This window comes from Archocentrus centrarchus, chromosome 16 (genome assembly GCF_007364275.1).
Source record: "Archocentrus centrarchus isolate MPI-CPG fArcCen1 chromosome 16, fArcCen1, whole genome shotgun sequence".
NCBI lineage: Eukaryota > Metazoa > Chordata > Actinopteri > Cichliformes > Cichlidae > Archocentrus > Archocentrus centrarchus.
This window is the reverse complement of record NC_044361.1, coordinates 18,183,818-18,208,735: the sequence shown is the minus strand read 5'-3', so window position 1 is coordinate 18,208,735 and position 24,918 is coordinate 18,183,818. Positions and strand designations below refer to the sequence as shown.

General features: G+C 39.5%; 3 protein-coding genes across 4 annotated transcripts in view; 1 reads left to right on the top strand and 2 right to left on the bottom strand.

Annotated features, from left to right (window-relative positions):
• sntb1 (syntrophin, basic 1) overlaps positions 1 to 5,596 on the bottom strand; it is a 40,054-nt gene extending 34,458 nt beyond the window's left edge. The window contains exons 1-2 of the mRNA XM_030750582.1: positions 5,501 to 5,596; positions 4,053 to 4,837 (exon numbers count right to left, since the gene is read on the bottom strand). Of these exons, the coding sequence (XP_030606442.1) occupies positions 4,053 to 4,596 (544 nt within the window). The 5' untranslated portion in view covers positions 4,597 to 4,837; positions 5,501 to 5,596. The remainder of the gene's footprint in view (positions 1 to 4,052; positions 4,838 to 5,500) is intronic.
• On the top strand, positions 5,512 to 10,954 carry LOC115794892 (E3 ubiquitin-protein ligase TRIM4-like). 2 transcript variants are annotated; one of them, XM_030750583.1, is made up of 3 exons: positions 5,512 to 5,689; positions 9,035 to 9,224; positions 9,459 to 10,954. In XM_030750583.1, the coding sequence occupies exon 3, from the start codon at positions 9,461 to 9,463 to the stop codon at positions 10,709 to 10,711; it is 1,251 nt and encodes a 416-aa protein (XP_030606443.1). In that variant the 5' UTR covers positions 5,512 to 5,689; positions 9,035 to 9,224; positions 9,459 to 9,460; the 3' UTR covers positions 10,712 to 10,954. The 2 variants fall into 2 exon arrangements, with proteins under 2 accessions (XP_030606443.1, XP_030606444.1); XM_030750584.1 differs by lacking the exon at positions 5,512 to 5,689 and adding an exon at positions 8,872 to 8,902.
• Positions 10,955 to 12,741: 1,787 nt separating this feature from the next.
• LOC115794678 (CCN family member 3) lies at positions 12,742 to 15,744 on the bottom strand. The gene is made up of 5 exons (XM_030750300.1): positions 15,490 to 15,744; positions 15,077 to 15,305; positions 14,708 to 14,962; positions 14,291 to 14,514; positions 12,742 to 14,107 (listed from the first exon to the last, which is right to left on the bottom strand). Exons 1-5 carry the CDS (start codon positions 15,538 to 15,540, stop codon positions 13,814 to 13,816), a joined length of 1,053 nt encoding a protein of 350 aa, XP_030606160.1. The 5' UTR covers positions 15,541 to 15,744; the 3' UTR covers positions 12,742 to 13,813.
• Positions 15,745 to 24,918: the final 9,174 nt, after the last annotated feature.

The following is a 24,918-nucleotide window of genomic DNA, read 5'->3' as shown; positions in this document are numbered from 1 at the left end:
ATGTCTAAAAGCAAAAGTGTGTTGGGAAAGAGTCAAATGAAGTGAACTTTATTTAGAAAGCACATTTGCAGCAGTAGACAAATAAATAATCAAAGACCAGAAAAAACACTTGCCATCATAGCACCACACTGGTTCAAATCTGTCAAAGAACTCTGTCTGTTTGTATGTCTTTATCTGGACAATATGAATCATGCGAGTTGGTAAACAATGTTTCCTCAAAGGCATTCATGTGTCATTATATTGAAAAAAAAAAAAAAAAACTTGTGAGAACTAAACCTGCCTTCTTCCTCACCTCTGCACACCTGGCCATTAGCTCTTTTGCAGAAGGCACTTTGACATGTCACAGTAGCACAGGTGTAAACAATAAAAATAATGAATGGTAAATTCCATGTAGCTGCCTCCATTTCAGGGTCCTGGTATTTCTCGTGCTCATGCAGTTAAAATTAAATTCAGCATAATTTTTCTTTTGCTCTGCTTTTCTTGCTGTGACATGTCAAAATGTCCTCTGTGAACACAACACGCAGCAACCTGAAACTCCTGGCCTTTATCACAGTGACCTGCTACATGCTGTTATTTAAAGGTGACTGATTAAACAGTGTTCTAAGTGGACCTAGTTTGCAAACAATCTTGAGTGCAAAAAAATCCAGCTGCACTGCACAACACAAGATGGACACTTAAATTCTGTGACACAAATTGTACCTCCGTTTTTCGACATACATCACTGAAGGCACCATCTGTTCATGGCTGGTCCTTCACCGGACCACCATAACATCACCGGCTGTGGTTGCTAGGAGCTTTGTGGTGCAGAGCCTTGATTGATCTCCTTAGAGAGATTCCCTTTTGGCTTGTCAGACTGCATACTGAGCACAGAACATAGCCTGCAGAGAGTCTCTGGGAACTCTTTAACAAAAGCGGAGGTTCTCTGACATCAGGGCTTGAACCATTGTTCTCCTCTTGTAGAGCAGATTTAAACCACTGGATCAAATTTATGCCCGCTTACAGCCTGCATAAAGTGGAGGGAAGTGGCAGCTGCCTATTTTCAGCTGAATCTCTCCTTCATAATGAGTTTTCAAGATGTCTTGTCAGTGCTTTAGTAAAATATACACAGATCACAAACATGCACATACAAACCCTCTTCCACACACTTGCTGACAAAATGCACAAAAATGCAGTCGCACACTCCATTCCCATGGGACAGGTATCATCTCCTAAGAGATACATCAGATGTTTCCTCTTGATCTCTTTCTTCATATGATACAGTCTACCTCATTCAAATCCTTAAAGATGGCTCACACTCTGGAATAAGAGAAGGGCTCCACACTCTTCATTCCATTTTACTTTATATTTGACTAATTCACACCATTTTGTTGTGAAATCCCTTCATGTTTTACCCAAATCCTCTGTTAAATAGCAGGTACAGTCATTTTACTGGCGTAATCTTTATTTCAAATCCCTTGTTAGCTGTCATTCTGTTTCAATCTCCCTCCCTTTCCGTCTCCTATTTTCTCTCTCTTCACCTTCCTCTGCTCCATTCCCTCTCCCCTTGTTTCAGATCTTGATCCAGTTTTCAGTAGGGTTTAATCCCGGGATCCGGGATTCCCGGGAAATGCGATCAGAACCATTTCCCGTTTCCCGGGAAACGTTAGACGGGAAACCGGGAAAAAAGTCGCGCGCGTCGATTTGACTTTCAGAAAGAAAAGAAAGCTTCAGAATGTTAAATTTAAGGAAATATTGAGAGAAGGGTTCGTTTAATGCGAAAAGCATTACTCTTCATTTCAGGCACGTTCAGCCTCCGTTTAAGGCTTCAGCCTTCATCTCAAGCGTTTTAATAGAGGTATTACACAGTTGTGCTTTTTTCCTCTTTAATTTGTTGAAATCGTAGGCAATGTGTTTACCCTAAGGTATTTTGTATTATATAATTTTATATTATTATATATTGTTATATTGCATTATATAGCCTATAAAATATGCCTGCCCTGAACAATAAAGAAATATCTGTTTAACTTCGAGTGTTTCTTTTCCTCGTTTGCAGCCGCTTACTAACAATCATGAATTAGGATACGGGCCTAATGTGTGAAGAAATTATCATGAAATAGATTGCTTTAACATATTTCGCTTTTAAAATGGAGTTGAGTAAAATGTATATTTTTTAGGCTATAAGGATTGGCCAGTTTTTCAAAAGACGATTCACAGCGAACCTACTTTAACCCTCAGACACGGTGTTATAAATTTGTTGTTGCCAGAATGGCAATGACCAAGTCGTAGTGCATTACTCAAGGCCCTGTGTTATGCCATATTATAGTGTAGTACGGTAGTTAACTTTTCAATGACTATTACAGCGTTCCACTGGTGGAGATATAGCGCAACAGATGTCGCCACGACAGCGTGGCTGAGCCATTATCAATGCTGTGGAGATGAACCGTATTGTTTTGCACCAGCAGTTGTAAAATATCTTGGTATAATTCCATGTACAATGGAGGAATATTCGAATTATATTTGTTAAGGGAGTGTTGAGGAACGATACAACACCGCATAGCTCGAGCACTCAAATGTCGAGATGTAGGTTTTATTGCGTTAATCAAGCCAACGTTGCCCCCTACTGGGCATAACAGGACATAGCTGGAAAGCTACCTCTACTATATCACAATAGGTTAAGGCCGACACAGGCTACAGAAGGCCTAATTAAAATAAAAAAATAAATAAACTTTTTCCCGGGATTCCCGGGAAATGGCTCGTCATTTCCCGGGATTTGATTCATGTCATTTTCGGGAAAAATATTAAACCCTAGTTTTCAGCTGGGACCAGCGTGTCCCCATGAGGAGGATGATCACCCTGTTTGTGTATCTGAGTTGAACGAGAATGATGTTCATATGTGTGCACGAGAGAGAGAGAAATAGAGAGAGAAAGAGAGTGACACTTTGTTCTTATTGTCTTGGGTCCAAGAGTCCTCACAGGAACAGGAATTTAAAAAAAAACTCAGAAGCAGGCACTTGTGTGCAACAGTTTCCTGTATGATGGAATGAGTCTGTGTATGTGCGTGTGCGTGTGCGTGTGTGTGTGTGTGTGTGTGTGTGTGTGTGTGTGTGTGGAGTAAAATGGTCTTCACCCTTCTCAGTGGAGTGTGTCTGCCCTCAGCCTAATCTTCATCTACATCTCAATCTTTTAGCTATAAGCAACGGTAAAAAATACCAAACTGGCTGCACATTTGAGGAAGTAAAAAAGGCCAGGGGAAGGGAAAATATATGAGTTTGATCTTGCATGATTGTCCCATGGTACATCTAGTTGCATAATACCTATTTCCTTAATCTCAGTTATTCTTTTCTGCAAAAGACAATCCGTTGGTAACCTGTTTTCAAATTATGTAATAAAACAGCACCAAATGCCAAAGCTGTTCAAGACCCAGGTGAGTGAGATCTAATTTGATGCAAAGCAGGGTGAATAATATTGGTTGGTGGAATATTTACTTTCCCAGGTATATCAACCAGCACCTCTCTTTTTTAATGTAAAATAAATTACATCCTGCAGCAGAGGTCAAAAAGGCCAGCTGTTTTCCCCCATTCTATCAATGTAATAAATGAGTGACAAGTGAATGTAATTAACTGGAAAGCAGAGAATATAAAACTCGCCTAATGTAGATGATACACCAAAAACCCACACCCAAAAAGGCAACCATTTGGAGTCAAAAGTATTCCCATATTATATCTTTCATTCAATGAAGCACCACAGAGCCACTAAGGTCTTTAAGCCAGTTTATAGGTTTATCCAAAATATTAAGCAACATTTGAGAAAACGAGCCACAAACTGATTTGGGATATCTAACACTCGGCTCTGATCTCTAGGGTATGCTTTTCAGCCCTTCACTAAATAATATCTGTACTTAGACAAGCATCACATGGGCTCATATCGGCTCCCCCAAACAAGTCTTAATCTCGACGGAGTTAGTCTAATCTGTGGGGGATGGAAAACTTTAGGATTCCCTAGCCGCTACCTCTCTTTCAAGTATTTCTCTGTTTCTGCTATCCTCTCTCACGCCTTCTGTCCAGTCTGCTTACCTTCCAGAGTCACCTCTTTCCCAGCTCGTTTCAGCGCCTGCACAGCCTCATCGTGGGTCGCGTCCCGCAGGTTCATACCGTTCACGGACAGGATAGCGTCCCCCACATACAGGGACTGGGTCTGGTCCGCTGCGAGCCCCTTGAAAATTTTACTTATGAGGATGGGCATCTTATTCTCCTTCCCTCCTTTGATGCTAATTCCGAGTCCCCCAACTTCCTGCTTGGTCACCTTGACGCACCGCTTTCTGTTGGCGATCGCTTCGGGTACTCGCTCCGGGAGGTCCGTGAACGCGGTGCGCACAGTTTGGGGGCCATTGTTGGAGTTAGTATTACTGTTGTCATGGTAAGATCCGTTGCTAACGCCGTTGGAGTTAGGATTATCGTTGGCACTCTCGTTAACGTTACTCTCACAGCTTAACGTGAGCGCTTCCTCGTTCAAGTTGACCAAAACTTTGTGCCACCGCTCTCGCACCAAAACCTCCACAAATCCACTTTTTTGCACTCCAGAGCCAATCGGGACTCCAGTCGCTACTACCACCGCCATCTTTGGAGCATTTCTAAATCACATGTGATTTAGTTCCCAGCGCGCTTGCAAGTTCCACCCTATCACCCTCTCGCCCGGGCTGGACTTTGCTCCCTCTGAAGTTTTCTGCAGGACTTGTATCAAGCGTCCCGTCCGACCAGCCCCAGCTCTTTCAGCGCAAACTCCCCTCCGCTCTGCCTGCCCAAGATCCTATCTGCTGGGTGGAGTTTTCCTCGTCGTTAGTCGATCCCATCTCCAGATCCTGCTTGCACAAAATGCGTACATAATTTCCCAACTTCTTCTAAAACACGTTAACCAGTGCAGAGATATACAAATACCAGCAAGATGAAGCAAAAAAATTCACTTTTCATCCATTCAGTCATCAAACTGACACGGCTTACCACGCTGTGCACCTATTCTACTGTCATGTTTAAAACTGCCTTTACTAACCTTTCAAACTTAAAGTAAAATAAAGTTTAATTTGTGAATGAAAGATATGTTTGTTTTGTGCGCTCTTGGGCAAGATGAAACTGAAGTAACAGAAAATGTGTCATTTTTCAATGCGGTAGCTTTTTAAATACGCATTTAAATAATAATAATAATAATAATAATAATAATAATACAACTGATTTCCAGTCTTCCAGTGTCTAGTGGGTCTCACTTTTCTTTGCGCTGCTGAAGTGAGGTGGGTTATGTGCGTAAAGGAATGCGCCTGTGCTGGTTTTGTTGCTTCAAAGAACGAAAGAAGAGAGAGAACACGTTTTGCTCCGAAGCGCTGTCAAGGAAGGGCCCCTCTCTGAGGCTTTACTCTCCATCTCTATTACTATTATTCTAAAGGACGTCCTCGCACCCCCCTGTCAGTCATACGCGATCTAGAGTTTTAAAAAAAAAAAAAAAAAAGAAAAAAGAAGAAGTCAGCTCAGACCTTGAAAGCGCAGCCAGAGTTGTCAGCATAGTGACCGGGTGGACCTTTCTTCACAAGCACGACCCGTGTTCAAGCCTGGCGAGTGACTGACGGGGATGGGTTTCACCTCATCATGAGCTTATTTAGAAAACCCACAGACACCAGCCGCTTGCCGCTGTCTACAACTCAGTAAAGGCTGGAACAACGAGAGTAAGTAAATGTACTTCTGTAAACGCATTTTTTCCAGCACCTGTCAGGCTGCACATCCTACTCACTGCTGCCGAAGTGCTGAAACGTGCTGAAGTGGACCATGTGTCACACTAAACTATTAGAAATGTTGCTACGACACCTACCGGTGACACTTTAAATTTATACCTGCGCTTCTCTAATGACATAATGAATGTACGACTTGGTCACAGACTTCTAGAGTATTTTTTACCTTCGTTTTGTGCTGTATATTCACAATTAGTTTATTATTATTTATTTAGTCTTATCAATTTAATTGAAAAAGAATTCAGGAAATAGCTGCTCTATATTTTGCCTCATGTGAAGGAACATGTAAATATTATGTGAGTCTAATATTATATATGTAACTAAGCGTGTCATTGCACATGGAAACCCCACAAAGAAATAATCATGTAAATATATAGTACAGGAATGCTGTGCAGTGTGGGAGTCAAGTTTCCTTATATGTCCGCCCTCTAAACTATGTCAAATCATTTCTACTGAGCTGCACCAAAGACAGGATTAACTTGTTTATTGTGAGAAAGAACGTGGAACAGAAATAATAAGAATATTTTTAGTTTAATGAGGTGTAGGAGCTACAACTGATTTTTTACTTTTATATGGAAATGAGCTGTCACGTGAAATGTACATTCTTTGTTGTGATAATGACCTTCAAAACAAACAAACAGAGAGAGAGAGAGAGAGTGAAATCTTATTAAAGGTGATGGTATTTAAAGGCATTAATAAATCTTTTTTTATATCCCTGTTCACCCCAGCGAGTTGATTGCACATTTTGTTTTCAGTGCATCAGGGAGCAGCTGCACAGAGGTGTGGTTACACGCAAACACACATGGAGTCTGTGTTGTGGGCCTGTGAACTTGCTTTCTGGCAACAATTAAGAGAGGGAAGCACCCAGATGAAGAGTATTTTGACACACGTGTGGACTGAAAAGATTCAAGCTTGTTTTTATTTAAAAATGAGACACTGGTGGCTCGAGTAAAAAAAAAAAAAAGTGGTCTTAAGGGCATTAAAAAAACACACACATTTATAGCTCACATTTGCTAGCTTTGGTATGTCTTCTCCCCTTTTCTCTTCAGCTTTTCTTCATGACCCATCTCTATTTTTACTGGGCTAATCCTCCCTGGTAGGCCTGTTTTCCCTAAAAGGATGCTGTGTTAAAAAAAAAAATTATGTCAGCTGCAACATGTTTCAAGTTGGGAAACGGGATGCAAACGACTGGAAAAGCTATTTAATGCTATAAATAAATCAAACTTTATCTCAATTTTAAACCAATACTGAACGGTGGGTTGGGCGCAGCACTACTTTTTGGCACTACTTTTTAACAACTTTTTCGCAAAAGTTTGTCTTTTTTACCTGTGTGTCTTATCCGTGCAAATCTGTCTTATTTGTTACGAGTCCTGCATTTGAGTCCAGCAGCTAGCTGAAGCATGACAGCAATAGTTCCCTTTGGAGTTTTTTTTTTTTTTTCTCCAAAACTCATTGTGTGTGCTTATGCTCAAATGCATTTCCTCACTGGCCTTTTTGAAAACAAAGGTTTAAGATTCTGTATTGCTTATATTTACAGTACTAACTCCATATTTGAACCCTTTGCAGTTTGCATCTTAACTTTTTGGTCCTTTGAGGCTTGGTCAGCACACAAACTTCTTTGTGTCTTGCCTTCACAGAGTGGTGGTGGGAATGACCACTACCTTTGTCCTTGCTCAATGGCACATGCATCTCTTTGTTTGGGAACCTGCAACAAGGTGGTCTTGAAGCCTGCATTCATAGACAAAGAAACAAAACAAAACAGGACTGGGTAAAATATGTATGTGTTGAAGTAAAATCTTATTCTTAGTCCACCAGAAAATAAGACCAAACTTTTCTTTTATTTAGAGATTAATTATAGTTTTACCTGCACATTCTCAGCAAATATATTTTATTCTCAGCAGTTATATCAGCATTCACAGCTATAAGTTTGTTTTAAATATATATGTGAAGATGTCAGATTAAACTTGTTTTGTTAGGCGATTGCTATTTCCTGCCTTCCTGGTTTAAGTGACTGAGCCTTCTTCCTCTGCCCCTCTATCCACTCACCTGTTCTTCCATCTTTCCTGCCTCCTAATCCTCTCATATTTCCATTCGCTTATAAAAACTTTTTCCCAGCAGACATTTTTTTTTTTTTTTTACTTTTGATTACAGGAAAAGCACAGCTGAAACAAATTACATTTCTGTTCCAGTAAGCCATGACAGTGAGTCGGCATGCACACCACAAGGATGCTGGAACTACTCCGCCTAAATGGAAAGCAGTTTTTGTCTACATACAGCAGAAAGCTGTGTGGACAATAGAAAGGGCACCTATATTTACTGATTAGTTTGCAATTGATTTCTGCATATGGATGAGGAGGTGACATGATGCTGAATGGGAACACTGCAAGACTGAGAGGGAAGAGCAGACTCTGAAGTGGCTGGGAGATTAAGTTATTGGCAATCAAACAACCGACTGACACAAAGTTATGCAAATATTTGAGAAGCCAGCTGTCAGGATGACACGTTGGTGCCAAATGGTATCTGATACTAAAATCAAAAACACAGATCATTGCCCTGCTGGCAGCACTAAAAGTGTGCAAAGTGCTTAGTTTTTTTTTGTTTTGTTTTGTTTTTTTTTAGAGACGAAAATAAAATGTTATCAGGTCACATTACTCATTGACCAAGTAAAACTCTATCACCAGTTTCTAGCTGGTCTTAAAATTCAAGCAACCACAATCAAAAACAAGAACTTGAGTTAACTGTCCAAGCAGAGGAAGGAAGAGTTGTATAATGATTCATTCCTGTGAGCAAAACACCAAAATAGCTGTTTAAGTTAACCCTCTAAGAACAGAAGATTTACAAATAACCACATGCTTGCTAACTAGAGGAGACTTTTTCAAGATCGAGATGCTTCTTGTGGTTTTGGTGTACAAGTTTGTTTTAGTGATAGCAGTAATGACCACTGATTTCAGAAATTGTGCTCATTTAATGTTTGCTCTCCAGGGCTCGTCTGTTAAGAGCTTAAGGTCGTAAATAAATGAGTCAAAGGAAGCATGAGTCAGTAGAAGTGGAACATATTTGCACCATTTGCAGGGAAATTAAAGCAAACAACTTCTAAAACAGAACAGTTTGTGTACAAAGAGAGAAAACAGAGCACCCGCATTCAAAAAGGTGAGACTCGGCTTCCCTGTTTTGGTTGGTTTGTGAAAACCTGTGAGGTATTTATCAGAGATTTCTGGGAAGGGTATTTTAATACTTTGAAATCTGCTTAGTTTTTTTTTATTTGCATGTTTTTGCACTCAGATGTCATGTCAACACTAGAGATTTAAAGCTACAGGATGTGGTAGCCATAGCCAACCTTCAAATGTGAGCATGAGTCAGCAGAGGCGGAGCGCATTTGGATCTTTTAGAAAGAAACGAAAGTGAGCGCTGCAGCGAAAAGGAATCTCTTTACAACTTTTAAGGAGTTAGAGAGGCATCTGCATCCATGAGGGTGAGGATCAAGTGTTCAAATAATATTCATTTACTTATGTACTTATGTTTACTTATGTTTGTAAGTGAATAATTAAAACATAATTATTAGTAAATTCCATGAAAGTTTAGTTGACAGCATCATATCGTCTGTGCTTGTTGTTTTATTATTTTTGTTGTGTGTAATGGTTCATAGCAGTGGAATTTTTAAAAAAAAGTGTTGTTATTGATAGTCCATTTAAAACCCATGCTCCAGGAATGGCTGCAGCCAGCAGTTTTCTGTCTGAAGACCAGCTCCAGTGCTCCATCTGTCTGGATGTCTTCACTGAGCCTGTTTCTATTCCCTGTGGACACAACTTCTGCAAAGCCTGTCTCACCAAACACTGGGACAGCAACAACCGATGTCAGTGTCCACTTTGCAATGAGAAGTTCAACAAAGGGCTCAAACTTTGCGTCAACACCGGATTCAGGGACGTTGTGGAGAATTTTAAAACACGCCATGTAATATCTGACAATAATGCACCAGTCAAACCTGGGCAGGTGCCATGTGATTGTTGCCCTGGCAATAAGTACAGAGCCTCTAAAACCTGTTTGGTCTGTTTGGCCTCTTTTTGCGAGACACATCTAGAGCCTCACAAACAAGTTGCTGCTTTAAAAAGGCACAAACTGACTGATCCTGTGCACAACCTGGAGGACAAAATATGTAAGAAGCACAACAGAATTTTAGAGTTCTTCTGCAGGACAGAGCAGACTCGTGTTTGTACCCTGTGTACAGAACATAATGCTCATGATACCGTCCCTTTGGAGGAAGAGTATGTTGATAAAAAGGCTCAGATGGGGAAGGAAAAAGTACCAGAAATGAAACAAAAACAGAGAAAGAACACTCAGAAGACTCAGAAGATGAAGGTAGAACTGCAGAGCAAAAAGAAAGGCAAAGGTGGCGCAAAAGCAAATAGTGTGGTGTCTGATCAGATGGTAGGCTCTTCTAATTTTTCTTTTCGCAATGAAGACCCACAATGTATGAATGGATATTCCTACGTCCCCAAAAATAGGGGCTTGTCCGAAGGGAGTTTTTTCCTTGAGTTTCAGGTCCAAGGGAGGACCGACTGGGTTTTAGGAGTAGTCACAGAGTCGATGCAAAGACACAGCACATTCAGGCCAAACCCTAGAAATCAAAATAGGATTGTGAGGTCAGGAAGCAAAAGCTGCAGATGTCGAAGATGCCTGCAAATGCCTGTTTTAAGAAGGAGGCCTGAGACAGTCATGGATTATGAGCAGGGGTGCTTGTTCTTCTATGATCCAGACAATGCAATGGTGATTTACTCTGTTACAGGCTGCAACTTCAGTGAGAGGATTTTCCTGTTCTTTCATCTTTTTGAGGAAGTTAGCTGTGCACAGAGGATACGGAGGAAGTTCCAAGACATTTTACAAGATCCAGAATCAAATGTCATTTACTTGTTTTGGTTTGCTTTGGTGGTCATTGCTCTAATTTCATTTTGTATGTCATAAAACAATATCAAGGGTTGACCCAAAACAGTCTATCTAACAGCAATTTCTATATATTTTAGATACATTTTCTGTAATTATATACATTTAACATTGCTTGTTTGCCTTGAACAGTTTCTACAGTGGTCAAAGTTCTTGCAGAGGTATAGGGGTTAAGAAGTCTGTCACTTAGCCATGTGCAACAAAATGATGGAACTTCATGTGCAGCATATTGGTAAATCCCAATAAATGCTTTTAAAGCTCTAATTTGCATCATTTTTGAGTGAATGTTCATTTTATGAGATGAAAAATGAATTCACAAAAGGTTTTCAAGAGCATGGTAACACCACTTGGGGGAGCAATATGATCATTATTCATAACACCACCTCATACATTTGAGTCATACATCAATGTAGTCAGATGAAATATTGCATCTAACCGAACAATACTTAATGCAACTAAACTGCCACATTTTATAATTCAAAACAAATATCATATAAAGCACCTGAAGATAAAAAGACATTTTTACTGAGCAGGGAACCTGCACAGTAGAGGATGATTCAGATTTTATATGTTGTTTCAGCAAGATTACACAGCCCTGCCACATAATTACCTATAGAGGATTTTCTTGGATAACCACAGTAACTTTGATGATCCCCGGACTTTTCATTTTGCACCATCAGCTCAACAGTTCCATTTGTAAGGCAATCTCATGGCCAATCCTGCTGACATTCCCATTAGCCTCGGTTCTGATGTCAGTAACATCCTATCATGCTGAACTAAGAACATTATAGCAACTAAAATTATAATAATTGATAAAATCATAATAAATGAAAGCTTTTTTTGTGTGCATACAATGTCCCATTGTTTTCTTGGCCTATAACGTCAAAGAAGCAGCATCCTTTGTCATATTTTGAGTAGTAAATATCCACAAATCTCCAAGACCTTTGTTTTTGATACTGGCTATCTAAGATATGAAATTTTATATTGTAGATGGTTTTCAAGTTGTGATAACTTAAATTACTTTTGAACAGTTTAATTTATAATGGGTTATTTGTTTTCTGATCTCTTTTGCAAAACAATTCATCCATTCACTCATTTTATCTATGTTAATAAAGGAAGTATTAGCAAGGTATATGTAATAAATACATAAACAACTAAAATCAAACAGCAGTAAAGGAATGCATTCTTATACCGATGAAAAATTCTGAATAAATAAAACTGACTGTAGCATGACAGCGGAAACCAGAACAAGCTTAAAATCCTAGAGCCACGTGTTAAAAACATGCAGCATTACCACACATCTCTTCTGAGCAACACAGATCAGATGTGCCGACCACACTGTCAGTGTCTGCTGATTTGAGCTATGAACTAAAGTTTCCACTGAGGAGGTATTTTAGGAAACTGCAGCAGTCCCACAGGGAATATTAGGGTTTTCCATTATAACCACCCAGGTTGGGGAAATGGAGAAAGGTCAAAGAACCACCACTCAATGTCAACAGAGTTCACAGGGTTTGGCAACTCCCAGGTCCCAACGCAGACATCTTGAAGTGTTAAAAGGGAATCCCCTGGAAGAGGTATTTCCCAAAACACACGTGTGAAACATAAAATATGTGAATTTATTTCCAGGAAAAGGCATTTTTTTAGTCATTCAAAACTATTTGAGTGTCTGTGATTTCTTAAAAATATATTACCAAATTTAGATTCATTCAGAATTTGACTGGTTAACAAATTTTTGAAGACATCAATTACAGCAAAACAGCGTGGTGTAGGGCAGTGGTTCCAAAAGTCAAGAGTGCTGTGGCCCACTTACTTCGAAATTATACTGTTTCCAATCTTCATCCTTATCTTAAGCGTAAGAATGATTCCAAATGCAGGTTTTATTATTACAGTAAATTACAATAACGACAATGCAGCATCCATACAAAAAAAAATTGAAAAAACATTTATTTCAAATGCTGAGTTTTTCTAGTTTTTGTTCAGAAAGATACAGAAAGAAGCTGAGAATAATCCAAGCAGGAAAAATATATACAATTCATGTTTAATATCACCAATTGACTCTGTGTATTCAATACACACTCAGTAAAACAGACTATACAGCAAGTATTTACAAAACTCTTGTCATGATCAAAATAGCTGTTATGTGCACTATTTTCTTTTTTTTTTTTTTTTAACAAAAACAGATAAACAACATCTTCTTTAAAACTACAAAAGCGTACATTTGAAACAGAGGTAAGATTTCAGGACAATGTTAGAAATAGCACCGAGACACCACAGTGACCTCTCCTTCACTGGTTGAGCTTTTGTTTGCAACCACGTCAAAGTACACAGTGCAGTTATTTCAAAAATGTGTCCCATAGTGGGAGAAAAGGTTACTGATAGTCTTTGTTGATAATCTCTGCTTTCCCCCCTTTTCTTTCTGTTTTATCAATATGAATTTTTAATATTTTAGTATTTAATATTTTTATGTTGTTTTTACTGGGTTCAGGTGTCAAGCTGTCACTGTACAATAACATTTATTCTGATATAGAGTATTCTTGAATCTATTGGCAGTAAACATTATATTGCAGAAGTCCTCATAATTAAGGCAGAACAAAAGTCTCCGGTTTAATCAAACCAGTAACCACAACCCTGTGCTTGTATTCAATCATACTACTCTACCTCTTGAATAGAGGGTGTTTAAATGAACCTTTACAGCCTACACCCATCTGTCCAGATAAATCTATTATGGAAAGATTGCAGTATACTCTGATATCTGAGCTCCAGAAGTGGAGAGGTTTTATATGCCATAAAGTTTAAGTGCTTACATTGTACTAAGTTTTTTTTTTTCCACAGGATACTAACAATCCCTCTCCAGGAGGAATCAAAAGATAATTCTCTTTTTATGAATACAACTACCACAATGAGCAGATATCATTTTATTTTTACTGTGTACTCTGTATGTCCCAAATTAGAGGTCTGTAGAGTATACTTTGTGTAATGTGAATTGTTTAAAAAATAGCTTAAAATTGTTCTTCATTCAAACTAGAGGAATTGATGGTTTTAGAGTGGAGTCACCAGCTACAATCTGGTTTTTGACTCTTAACAATTATGATCTCACTAATAAACGTTTGGGTACTCCCTGATCTATATTCTCATGCCAGTGTAACCCAGCTCTGATGGAGGCCACACAGCATTGTCTCGAGGGCAGTGGCTGTGGCAGGCACACGTCATGATCACCATGACCAGCCTCCGTGCGGTTTTACCATTAGCACACTGGAAGTCCACCAGCGCGGTTTTGGTTCTGTGAGGGGTACAGCAGCGGCCATCTGTGCAGGAGCCACAGAAGCGAGGTTTGTAGGCTTGGACACTGGTGCAGTTCTTATGGGAGAGGTGAATGGCTTTGTCACTCCTCACCATCTTCTGGCACCTAGTGTCTCTCTACAAGGAGAGATCGATACAATGACTCAATTAATGTGCACTATATCTCTCTGGAAAACAATGCTATTCTTGTGCTTTGTCATGATGAACTGGCCTGATGCAGTTAAGTATGGTATGCAGTATCAGGATAGTAATATCTAAGCAAGCTAAAAAAAAATCCAGAAAGCTCAACTCGAAAAGTACCTTTCGCGCAAGCTGTGCCAGCTGGACCTGCTGCTCATCACAGGGTCTGATCATACACAGTCGACTCTGCTTCACCATCTCACAGCGACTGTTCTTATTTGTGACCCTGGTGGAGAGCCCCATGCCACATGTTCGAGAGCAGGCGCCCCACTCTGTAGTCTGCTCAATGCAGTTCAGGTTTGGGTCCCAGCCATCAAAGCTTACAGTTTCTTCCTGACGGTAGGCTGAATGAAACACAGAGAGACTGCAGGTTAGACACCTCAAACCTAAAAGTAAAAGTTTAAAAGCATTTTCTGGGAAATGCAGCAATCACCATATTTTACCACAGTGTCTCACACATGAGTGACACCAATGTGCAGTTGTGCGTTTCAGTATATAAACACCCATCTTATTTTATCCTACTTGTAGTTTTCTCACCTGCCATGGCAAAGCCACCCAGTGCACTGGTCCCAGCCTGGGGCTCACACACCCACTTCTCGCAGCACTCTCCAGGCACCTGGATCCTGCGTGGCACGGGGCAGTCGGGCCCAGGCAGCATAACATCCACGTTGCAGCGTGACACACATGCTACTTGCCCGTCGCGGCATATACACTGATACTTACAGCTGGGGAAAAAGGTCTGACCATTCTGGTAGACAGAACCATCTATAACACACACAGCTCCCTTGGGAGCTGGAGGAAGGAGACAAAATAACAAGAGAGGGCAAAAATGGTTAAACTATGATTTTTACAAATTAAAAAAAATACCAGGAGTGGATGTACTAGCCACAAAATGGGTCCACTCACCTGCACAGATGCCAGTCCTTTTGTGGACGTCAGCCGAGTAGTCGCACTGCAGCCCTTTACGTGTGTCACAGGGGTTCATGTCAGAGCAGACCTGCCCTTTTTGACGGGCGCACACCAGGCAGCAAACACAATCATCCAGAATCAGGGGCACCCCGGGGGGACACATGGGGGGCTCCTTAGGGCACTGGCATCTCCGTGGACACACCTGGGACCAGACCAGTGTAAAAACCTAAAGGAAAAACAAAATGATGTCAGGAACTCTCAGTAACTGATTATGATAACTAATTCTAGACAACTTGTAGTAAAAAAAATTATTGTATTTATCAAAAGTACCTGGTATTAAATTATAAAATGATCTCTAGACTGAAATGTAAAGTCATACAGGGATATTTAGTTATTGCTGTAATGCATACCTGTGCTGTGATGAAGAAAACAAACACCACTCTATCCACCAGATTGGCCATCTTCCTGCACAGAATCAAAAATAACTGCAGCCTAAAAAGTATTCAGTTGTCTTCAGTCCAGATCTTTGGGCCTGATTTGAGTCTTTTAGTTGGCGGCTTAATCTTCCCTCGTCTCTGGCTGTGATGTAGCAGAAGGTCTCTTTGTCGTTCTGGTCAGGGTTCAGAAGAGGAGGACCTTAAATATGGCCGAGCTGTCCTGCTGGCACCATGACGACAAATGGGAAGGAATGCTGGGAAGATCTCCCAGACTGCTGGATGAAGGCGAGAGCTGCATTTTATGGTGAGATCCTCTCAAAGAGGGTACGACAAACAGGAGAGGTTCCAGCCTACACAAAATAGCATTCTCCCAGAAAACCTTTTTAATGGTATTCAGCTCAATTAGTCATTAGAAATTATATTAGTACATTCACTTGATTGTACAAGCATCTAGTAATTAGCTCATTTTCTCATTATCTATATTATGGGTTCTCTTTATTGCAATCCAAGATGTTAAGATTATCACATGCAGCTGGCTGGTTCTGTTACTTTTGACTCTTTGACCTCTCTCCTTGAACCGTGCCTTGGAGGTCACAGTGAAAAACCAAGTTATTCCCTGTAGACTCATTTCTATTTCTTTAAATAGCTGCACAGTGGAATCTTTTGGTTCATCAGCAGCTTGGAACAGCAGGGAGATGACAGAAACATCTGGTGTGAGATGTGTTATGGTTTCTGCAGTTTCAGCAGAGGTATATCCATGGAATGGGGGTGAAGGTAACTTTTGAAGTCTTTGGAATAGATTAGAGCAGATTATATTGAAGCTGGGTTGGTCATGCACACAACGTCCTAAGTGGATCCAGTTACTCTAATAAGGATATGTAGTTTCTAAAGAGACAGAAGCCACTTTCGGCTACTCCCTAATTCACAAAGGGTCTCCACAGTAGGTAGCTCCACATACTGTATCCTGAAGCAACCCCAGATGGATTTGTGTCTCCTTAAAATCCAGAGCAAGTAATAATATAGTGTAAGAGAATAGTGTTCAACATTTTCTGTTTTGGAAAGTTGGCATGTACTACCTGGTTTCACTCAGCAATACAAAAATTTATGTCTGACCATATTTGTTTTGTTGCTACATCAATGTGTGTGTGTGTTTTTTCCCCAACATTTCTAAAATAAGTGAAACTGCTGAAAACTATGACCACAGAGGGAGAGTTTTGCAAAGCTTTTAAATGCAGGTTCCAACTTAACTTCTTTAAACATCTTCCTTTGTGAGTGAAAGCACTCGTCTAATGCCTTTAAAAACTTCTCTGTCTGGACTGCCCATTCACATTATACTCCCTTTCATAGTTAGTAGCATAAAGGAAGCCCCCCCCCCCCCCCCCCCCCCCCCCCCCCCCAAAAAAAAGCCCTCTCTAAGTGACTTAGTACTGGCGAAAGCTTCAAATTCAGTGCTGTTCAAACAGTTTTACCCGAGGAAGCCGAAGAATGTCAAACTTTGTGGCTTTGTTTGTTTTGGTCTGTGGAGAATTCTGCTTCTTAACCTCTTCTTTTATGTTTTATCTTCTCCTATAGAGTGATAGGTTAAGAGGCTGTGCCAGACATCCCAACAGGATGGGCAGGAGGATTTTATACCTGATACAGTGACACCTAAAAAAAAAAGCAGTGACTGACCCTGTTAGCGATGGTTATTCTGAATGTGAGTTATCCTTTTTCTGTACATTTTATTGCTCTCCCTCCAGCCTTTCATAATTGGATCAGTTAAGGTAACAATATTAACATAAAAGACAGCCATCATTTCCCATGGCCCTCTACTTTTTTGTCAGGCCAAAGAGTTCAGTGGGTCATCATGCTTCACTCCACGCAACCTCCTACTTTGCCTGAAGACAGCGCAACTGATTGACTGAAGGGAGCACCATTTTTTAAAATTCACAAAGTGCTTTTGTGTTTATAATTTTACACTATCAACTATCCAATATGCCTCCTTTCAGTAAGGCCTGCTTGCTCACTGGTAGAAAAATACATTATATCAACTTGCTCTTCTCATTTTTTCCCTTTTCCAAGAATACCCAGTTTTACAGCTTTTTGATTGCTGTAAAGTTTGCACTAACTGTGACCAGTAGTCAAAAGATTTAAATGAAAATGCAAACAGACAATGAATGGTTATTTGCAGTGTGACAACATTGCACATAACCTACTCAGATATCCTCCAGCAATGAAGTGATAAGTCTGCATACATGCGTTCAAGGAATGGGTTGAAAAATAGATGGCACCTTAAAGAGAAATGTTGGTGGAAGAAAATAAGTGAAAGAAAAGAGAAGGAACACTGTGGAGGCTGAGACAACATTTATCCAGGCATAGGTCTATTTATCAGTCTGTGTCTATAGTCATTTGTCCAGAGGAGGTCTGTGGCTGCAATAGCAGATGAAGTCTTATGCCTTCTTTTTTTTCCCCTTATTGTCACTCATCATTTGTTTACCATCATTTTATCATCCAGTGGTAGGACGTGTTTTAGTGCCACTTTAAAAGGAGGTTTGGCACACGCTTTTCTAAACAAAGATTACACGGTAAAACGTTATTACCCTAACTTGGCCTGTCATCCTGCAAGTTGTTGGTCTCTGCTGTAGGGATTAAAGCCTTTTGCCAAGTGGTCAGACCACACAGTCGAAGCCTCCTCTGAGTGTTTCACACCATGAGTCTCTGAGAGTTTACATGGATGAGCCAACAATATTTTCCAACAAATCACATGAAAACATTTGTGGTGAACACTCTGTGTGGTGCAGGAAGTGGAGGATTCAGCATCTTTGTCCTGTTCTTTATGTTGCATTCACTGCTACAAGCTTTTCCAGACTGTATATAAAAGATGGAAATTGCCATTTTGACATTTTGCAACTTGTTGGTTTGTGAACTGTTTTAAAAATTTGAGTTTGGCATTTTCACAATCTTGAGATTTTTCTTTTCTTTTTTGAAGCCAGGCATGACTACAGTATATTTGGACAAAATGGGAGTTACAGGCTTGTACTAGCTGACTAGCTAGCTTGGTTAGTAAGGTGCATTCATAACTCACCGTGTTTTTACACTGGATGCTGACTTTAGCCAATAAAAATGCAAACAAAGCAACCAAATGCCGGAAGTGATTAAATACCACATACCACTCAAAGTATGTGCCCACAATTACAATTAACTTCTAAGCCTTAATACAATGTAAAACAGGTGGTTTTAACCATCCATACATCCTCCTTCTACAGTAGTTATTTAACTGCCTATAGAGACCAGACTTTCACTTCCTGAAAACCACCTGCAATAAGTCATATGAATCCAAACATTCACAGTGCAAATTTGGGTGGATTCTGTTGGAGGGTCCGGCCACTTGTAATTATTTGCACAGACGTTTGTTTGTCTGAAGCATGAAATAATTCAAGGGAACCAGAAGCATTTATTGAACCTGCTGACAAATTTAAGAAAAAAAAAATTAATATTAATTTACATACACAAGTTTTAATTTGCTACATCTGGCTTTATTTTTGTACTACTTAAAAATTTATTGTGCAATTTATTCAGGTTGTAAATTTATGCAATGCACATGGAAGTCCATGTGAATAGACCCAACCAGCCTCAAGTGGACGTGTGAACAGCAGATTATGACACAGTGGCTTTTTTTTTTTTCACTTCCTGAGGTTGCTGCTCAGTTTTCTGTTGACATGTGTTATGAAAAGATATTTAAAATGTTCTATTAGATTTAGTCTATTGTGAGTGTTACACTGTTTAAGGTTGTAGTTTGGAATCAAAAATCAGTTTTTGGCCTTTTTGCTGCATGTGAGGCATTCTTCTACTTTTGCATTTAGTTACAGTTTTATTGCAGGACCTTTATAGTCCTTTAATAATTTTCATAAAATCCTTTTTTTCAAAAGTGACTTCATTGTTTGTAGAAAGTTTTCACCACCTGAAAACCACCTGGTATAAGTCATATGGATCCAAACATTTACAGTGCATATTTGGCTGGATTCTCTGTTGAATACTGTAATTATTTGCACAGCCTTTTGTTTGTAATAACTGTGTCTGGGCATCACACACATAGAACAGAGCTTTTTCCCATTTCATAAAAATGATAAAACTGAACACAAAGTTAGTTTGGGTTAATGGTCTCTGGGGGATATGTTTTTATGCAACCCATAAACTATTTAGTTTATTTAGTGTGCAATCCTGCAGTTGTATGAAGTAAATGAAAGAGTGTAAACACAAGTAACTGGGGTGTTTGATCAGTCTTCTTCCAAAGGAATTACAAAACAAGACCCTGAATAATTTAAGTTGGCTAAAACAGCCATGCTGTAAGTCCAAATATTGTTTTCAAATCATTAAATTGGCTTTAATTCCTCAGGCACATAACTAAGCAGCATATTATTTCCTTAGAAGCTGAAAGGAATTCCAATCATAGCTGTGTGTGTTGGACACAAAATAATGAAAAAGTGTCAGCCCAATAAGCTATGCAAGCAGTGAGTCAAAGCATTGTAAATATGGCTTCAGGGTCTCTCACCAGATAGTTGACAAGGGATCCGTCTCTTGCTCTGGTCGGGTTCAGGAAGAGTTGAAACATCCTGATCAAAGTGACTGGTTGCTGTCCCCCAAATTTTAGTAATCTGCTCAGGGCAACATACTGAAGGTCTACAATGTATTCTAAAACAAATCATTTACAAAGCTGAGTGCTCATCATGATTTCAGTTTGCTTGCCAAGTGGCAGTTAGGCAGTGAGTCAAGCAGCTTGGGAGGCCACCGCAAATCTCTCAGTCGGGGTTTATTTGCTGTATGCCACTGCATATGAGCTGAATCACTGGGACAGAAGCATCAGTCTCCTATGATGGGTGGTAGTAGATGGACCCAATGTGGAGCTTCAACTAATAAAACATGTTGTATGGAAAAACCACGAGCTGCACTTTAACAGGATGTCAAATGGCTTTATACTCTGCTAGAGGAAACAGAGTGACCCGATAGCTTCCTGTGTTGGAGAAGGGGGAACATTTAGACTCAGCCAGCTTTTCAGCTGTTTCAGATGGAGTAATTGGATCTGGTCATGAAGTATGAAGGATTCAAATGATTATGAATTTTTTAATTTGGAAGTGTTTTGATAAGAAACAAAATTAATTAAATGGGTTCATTCATAATCCAAAGGCAACTTTCTTTCACTCAGTAGCAGATCATAGTTTTCATATATTTTGGCCTAAGCAGTCAGCTTTGGGGGGGTCACTCATGCTGTTAAAGGTACTTGAACTGGGGTGTATGTCTGCACAAAATCACTATCATGTATCTACTTTCATGTCTACTGTTCTCTGAAGATACAGCTAAAGCAAATAAAAAAGCGTTCATTCTGATGGCCATTTTGAGGCAGTGGAGAGAGCTAGCAGCAGCACTACAACACCACAGTTAATGCTATTCACAGTCAGTCTTTGCATTTCCAACAGGACACCCTGTTGAGTTTTCTGTTTGTCACAGTTTGCAGCCAAGGGCAGAGTTCATCTGTTCCATGGTGATGTTTGTTTTAACATCTTTGTGTCTGAAGAACTGAACACATGGCTGCCACTTGGGGGAGATCTTATATATAAAAAAAAAACAGACAAAAATAAAAATCTCATTTATAGTCAAGGTTGTGGGGGTATTATTTTTAACAGTGCACCAAAAACAGAATAAACAGAGAGAGGTCTGACTGGAAAAGATGACAGAAGGGCTTGGACTTAGACTTTAAAGAATAAAGTATATTAAGGTTGATGATCATGTGAATGTAATCTGGTTAAAGGTTTTTGCTGCCTGTTTGCTTTGTGCTGAGGTGTCCAAATAAATTCAAAGCAAGTAGGAAAATAAAATATACAAGTTCAAACATTTTCAAATTAATAAGCAAATGCAAGAACAGCAAGAAAATTTGTAATCAGCCCACTTTTCTCTTATTTACGAGTGGGTCATGCCGATCTTTATACGATTCTGCAGCAGAGTCTGAAGAAGTTCATGAGACAGTTAAAACATTTCATCTATTTATTCATCATTTTGAATCAGGTTGAATGACAACAAAATTTTCTGAGACAAATGTCTTCGAATGACCTATTTTAAAGGTCAGAGTTGCTCAGTTAAATCCCTGGCAACCAGTGACCTGGTAGATTGAGAATTTTGTTTACAATTCAGCTTATAGGTCCTTTGGCTATTTTCACTGGCAACATGGGAATGTTAGGTTTCACCTTGGAGAGGGACTGAAATGCAACCACAAAGAAGGACAGAGGCAGACTTTTAAGGGTTACAATTTACAGCACCTTTCTTATTTGTTGTTTACTTAGTGAGAATGTTCTGGAGGTGGAAAAGAAAAGAAACAGAAGAGACATGGAATAAGAACTGGGGTCAGCTGTCTGTCCCTGTGATGGGCCCGGTGCCACTGCCCTCATAAATTTCACTAGTTATTGTTCCCAGTTTAGCACAGACAGACAAAGCTTCATGCCACAAGGTATTTCTGAACTTAGTTACTTAAGGGTTGTGCTCGGCCATCAACTGAAATGCGGATACATGCATGTTCTCTGTTTCTAGGAAGTAAAAATAAATCTAAAGAAAATAAATTTTAGAGAACATGTTATTGGCTCTTTATTAGCTGGTCCTGCATCAGCACAAATGGTCAGCTAAAAATTTGTTGTTTCTTTACAACCACCATTAGCTCATCTGCAGCTGTGAGTAAATGAGACTTTTGAGGACAATAAGAACACAAATGTTTTGTTCATGAAGTGCTGTGAAGTGTTCAAGTGCAGCACTATAGTGCCCTCTTCTGGGAATAAAGAGAATTTCCCCCGGTCATGCATAAAAGTTATCGCACCAATATTGTAATTATATATGAGAGTACCACAGATTAACTCATTACCTTACTATTACTGCCACAGTGCCAGCTTGGGTTTCTCATATATTTATATTTTATGATAGACAAGTGCAAGAAAATAAGCCTTAAAGGAAAGGAGTGTCTCTTTCTTTCCATCTCTCTTCACACATATGTGTGCACACACACGCACACGCACACACACACACACACACACACACACACACACCAACCAATATTCATGCATGCATGCACTTATTAAGTAGCTGTGTCTTAATTACTCAAAGGGCTTCCAGCTTGCACACCAATATTGTAACAACAGGTGTAGCTTCAAATGGCCAACACAGGAAAATTGTCCCTGTAGGTGAGCTGTCCCTTCAGTATGCTACATTAAGCAGATAAGTCAGTGTTTATAGAGTTCAATGTGTAATCCTGTCACCAGGGCCATAGCTTTACATACAACTTTATTTGCTTCATCAAGGAAAAGGGTCCCACTGATGGTAAACAATGATCTCATTAGCTTCGTTTGTGCAGCGTCTTAGTTCTTGGAGCTGGACGCACGGGCTTGTTTCCAAGTGAAAATGGAAAACATACTTAGACACACAGCATGCCGTGTGTCTTAGCATTAACTCTCTAAAGAGTACTTACAGCGAAAATGCAGTCACAGTTAATTAATCAGTTTACCTGATTAATAGCTATAATCCAGCAGGTAATTCTCTCAAGTATTATTTTAACTAATGGTACATTTATTTGGGCAACAGTGAACACAAATCATAAAGAATGGTCATTTTGGCTCAGAAGCAAGTCAAACGTAAACATTTTCTTAGGGCATAACAGTATAATACCTGTTTGGTTTGGTGAAAATAAACCACGTGTTTGCCCTTTTAATGCTGTTCGGACTGGTGTGAATTTTGACAGGTGCAGCCTGGTGCAATCAGCCTGAGACGAGTTCCAGGTGCAGGTCGTTTGAGATGTGAAAACGAGCAGACCCGCCACAGCATTTTGGGATTATAAATCTGCAATAACAAATTGATAGCAAAAACAAAACAAACTGAGGAAAAACTGCTAATCCAATAAAACTGTTAATGTTAATCTTTGGGTGACCTCCAATCCATTTGCATCCTGTAATAATCTACCAGTGTTGATATTAATTAGTAATATCTACATTATTCTTTTAGGGTTTTGATGCAATCAACTGAATGAAAGCACACAGAAAGCTCCTGTATAGCTCTACATGTTTTACATTTTCATGTCGTTAACAAACGCGCCACCATCTCTAATAAAATGAGGTGGTACACGTTTCTTTTTGTCCAGATACGTGGAACAGTTTGTTTCTTCACCGCACACAGCTGTTCTGGTTTATTTTGTATGTTGTGTTTCTCTCTCTCTCTTTTTTTTTTCTTTTTCATTTTTGAAAACCGCAGTATAGCTTCCTTATTTTTCAGGCTGACCTGAGGTTTATGTCTTCATTTTATCATCTTGGACTAATGTAAAACCAATATTTTATGTCAAACTAAATGTCATAAAGCATGTAGTCTGAAGAACAACAAATATGGTGTGCAAATATTCATCTTACAAAAAAAGATTAATACAGCACACCCTTTGTTTTAACCTGATATTGTTTTACATCATTTGTGGTCCTGGTTTTTATCAAACATACTCCAGGAGCTGTAAGGTCTCAGGTGAAGCACTTGCTAATGTGGAACACCACATAACAAATGCATCCAATGGGTCATTACTTAAGAATTCAGCTCTACCTAACAGGCTTATAACCTGTTTAGAAGCTTGGAGCAATGCTGGTTAAGGGATGTTTTGCTTTGAGGCCACAGATCAAGAGGGGTTATGTTTCCATGGAATAAATGCTCCTGCCCCCGCGACCCGGCCCCGGATAAGTGGAAGAGAATGGATGGATGGATGGAATAAATGGAAACAAAATTGTAAACTTGAAATTACTTAAGCCAAAGCATGTATCTTTCTCTATGCAGTCATTGTTTTTATGAATGAAGTTGCATACAGTATGATCAGAGGTAGCCATCTAAGCTTGTTCTTTAGAAAAGATTCAGTTTTCCTGGCACAGCAGGGTCAGAGAGCCAATAGCTTTCTGTTCTGGCTTAAGATATCTTTGCGGAAGGCTGATAGTGGAACCAGTGGGGATTTATATATAATAATATTGTCCAGATCTATCTAAAAGCGCTGTCATCTAAAATTAGCTCAATCCACTTGGTAATATAAGAATTATTAAAGAGCAGAATGTCCTGAGAGATCAAAACCAACAAAAAGCAGATTGTCTCATTTTCCTTTGACTTTTTTAAAACTTGAAACTCATTCTGAATACACTGTGCTTCAACCTTGATAATTAAAACTGTATTTTATTGAAATTCCCTCCTACTCTCCTACAATAGCTGTTAAACATCCACTGCAAATGAGTCATGTGATGCAGTGGCTGGTAAAGCATAATGGGAAACTGTTTTGCAGCAGTTGGACAGCAGCTGCTCTGCCCACACAAAGGCACACAATCACCCTTTAACTGTACAAGACATACATGCAAACACTCACAACTGAACCTA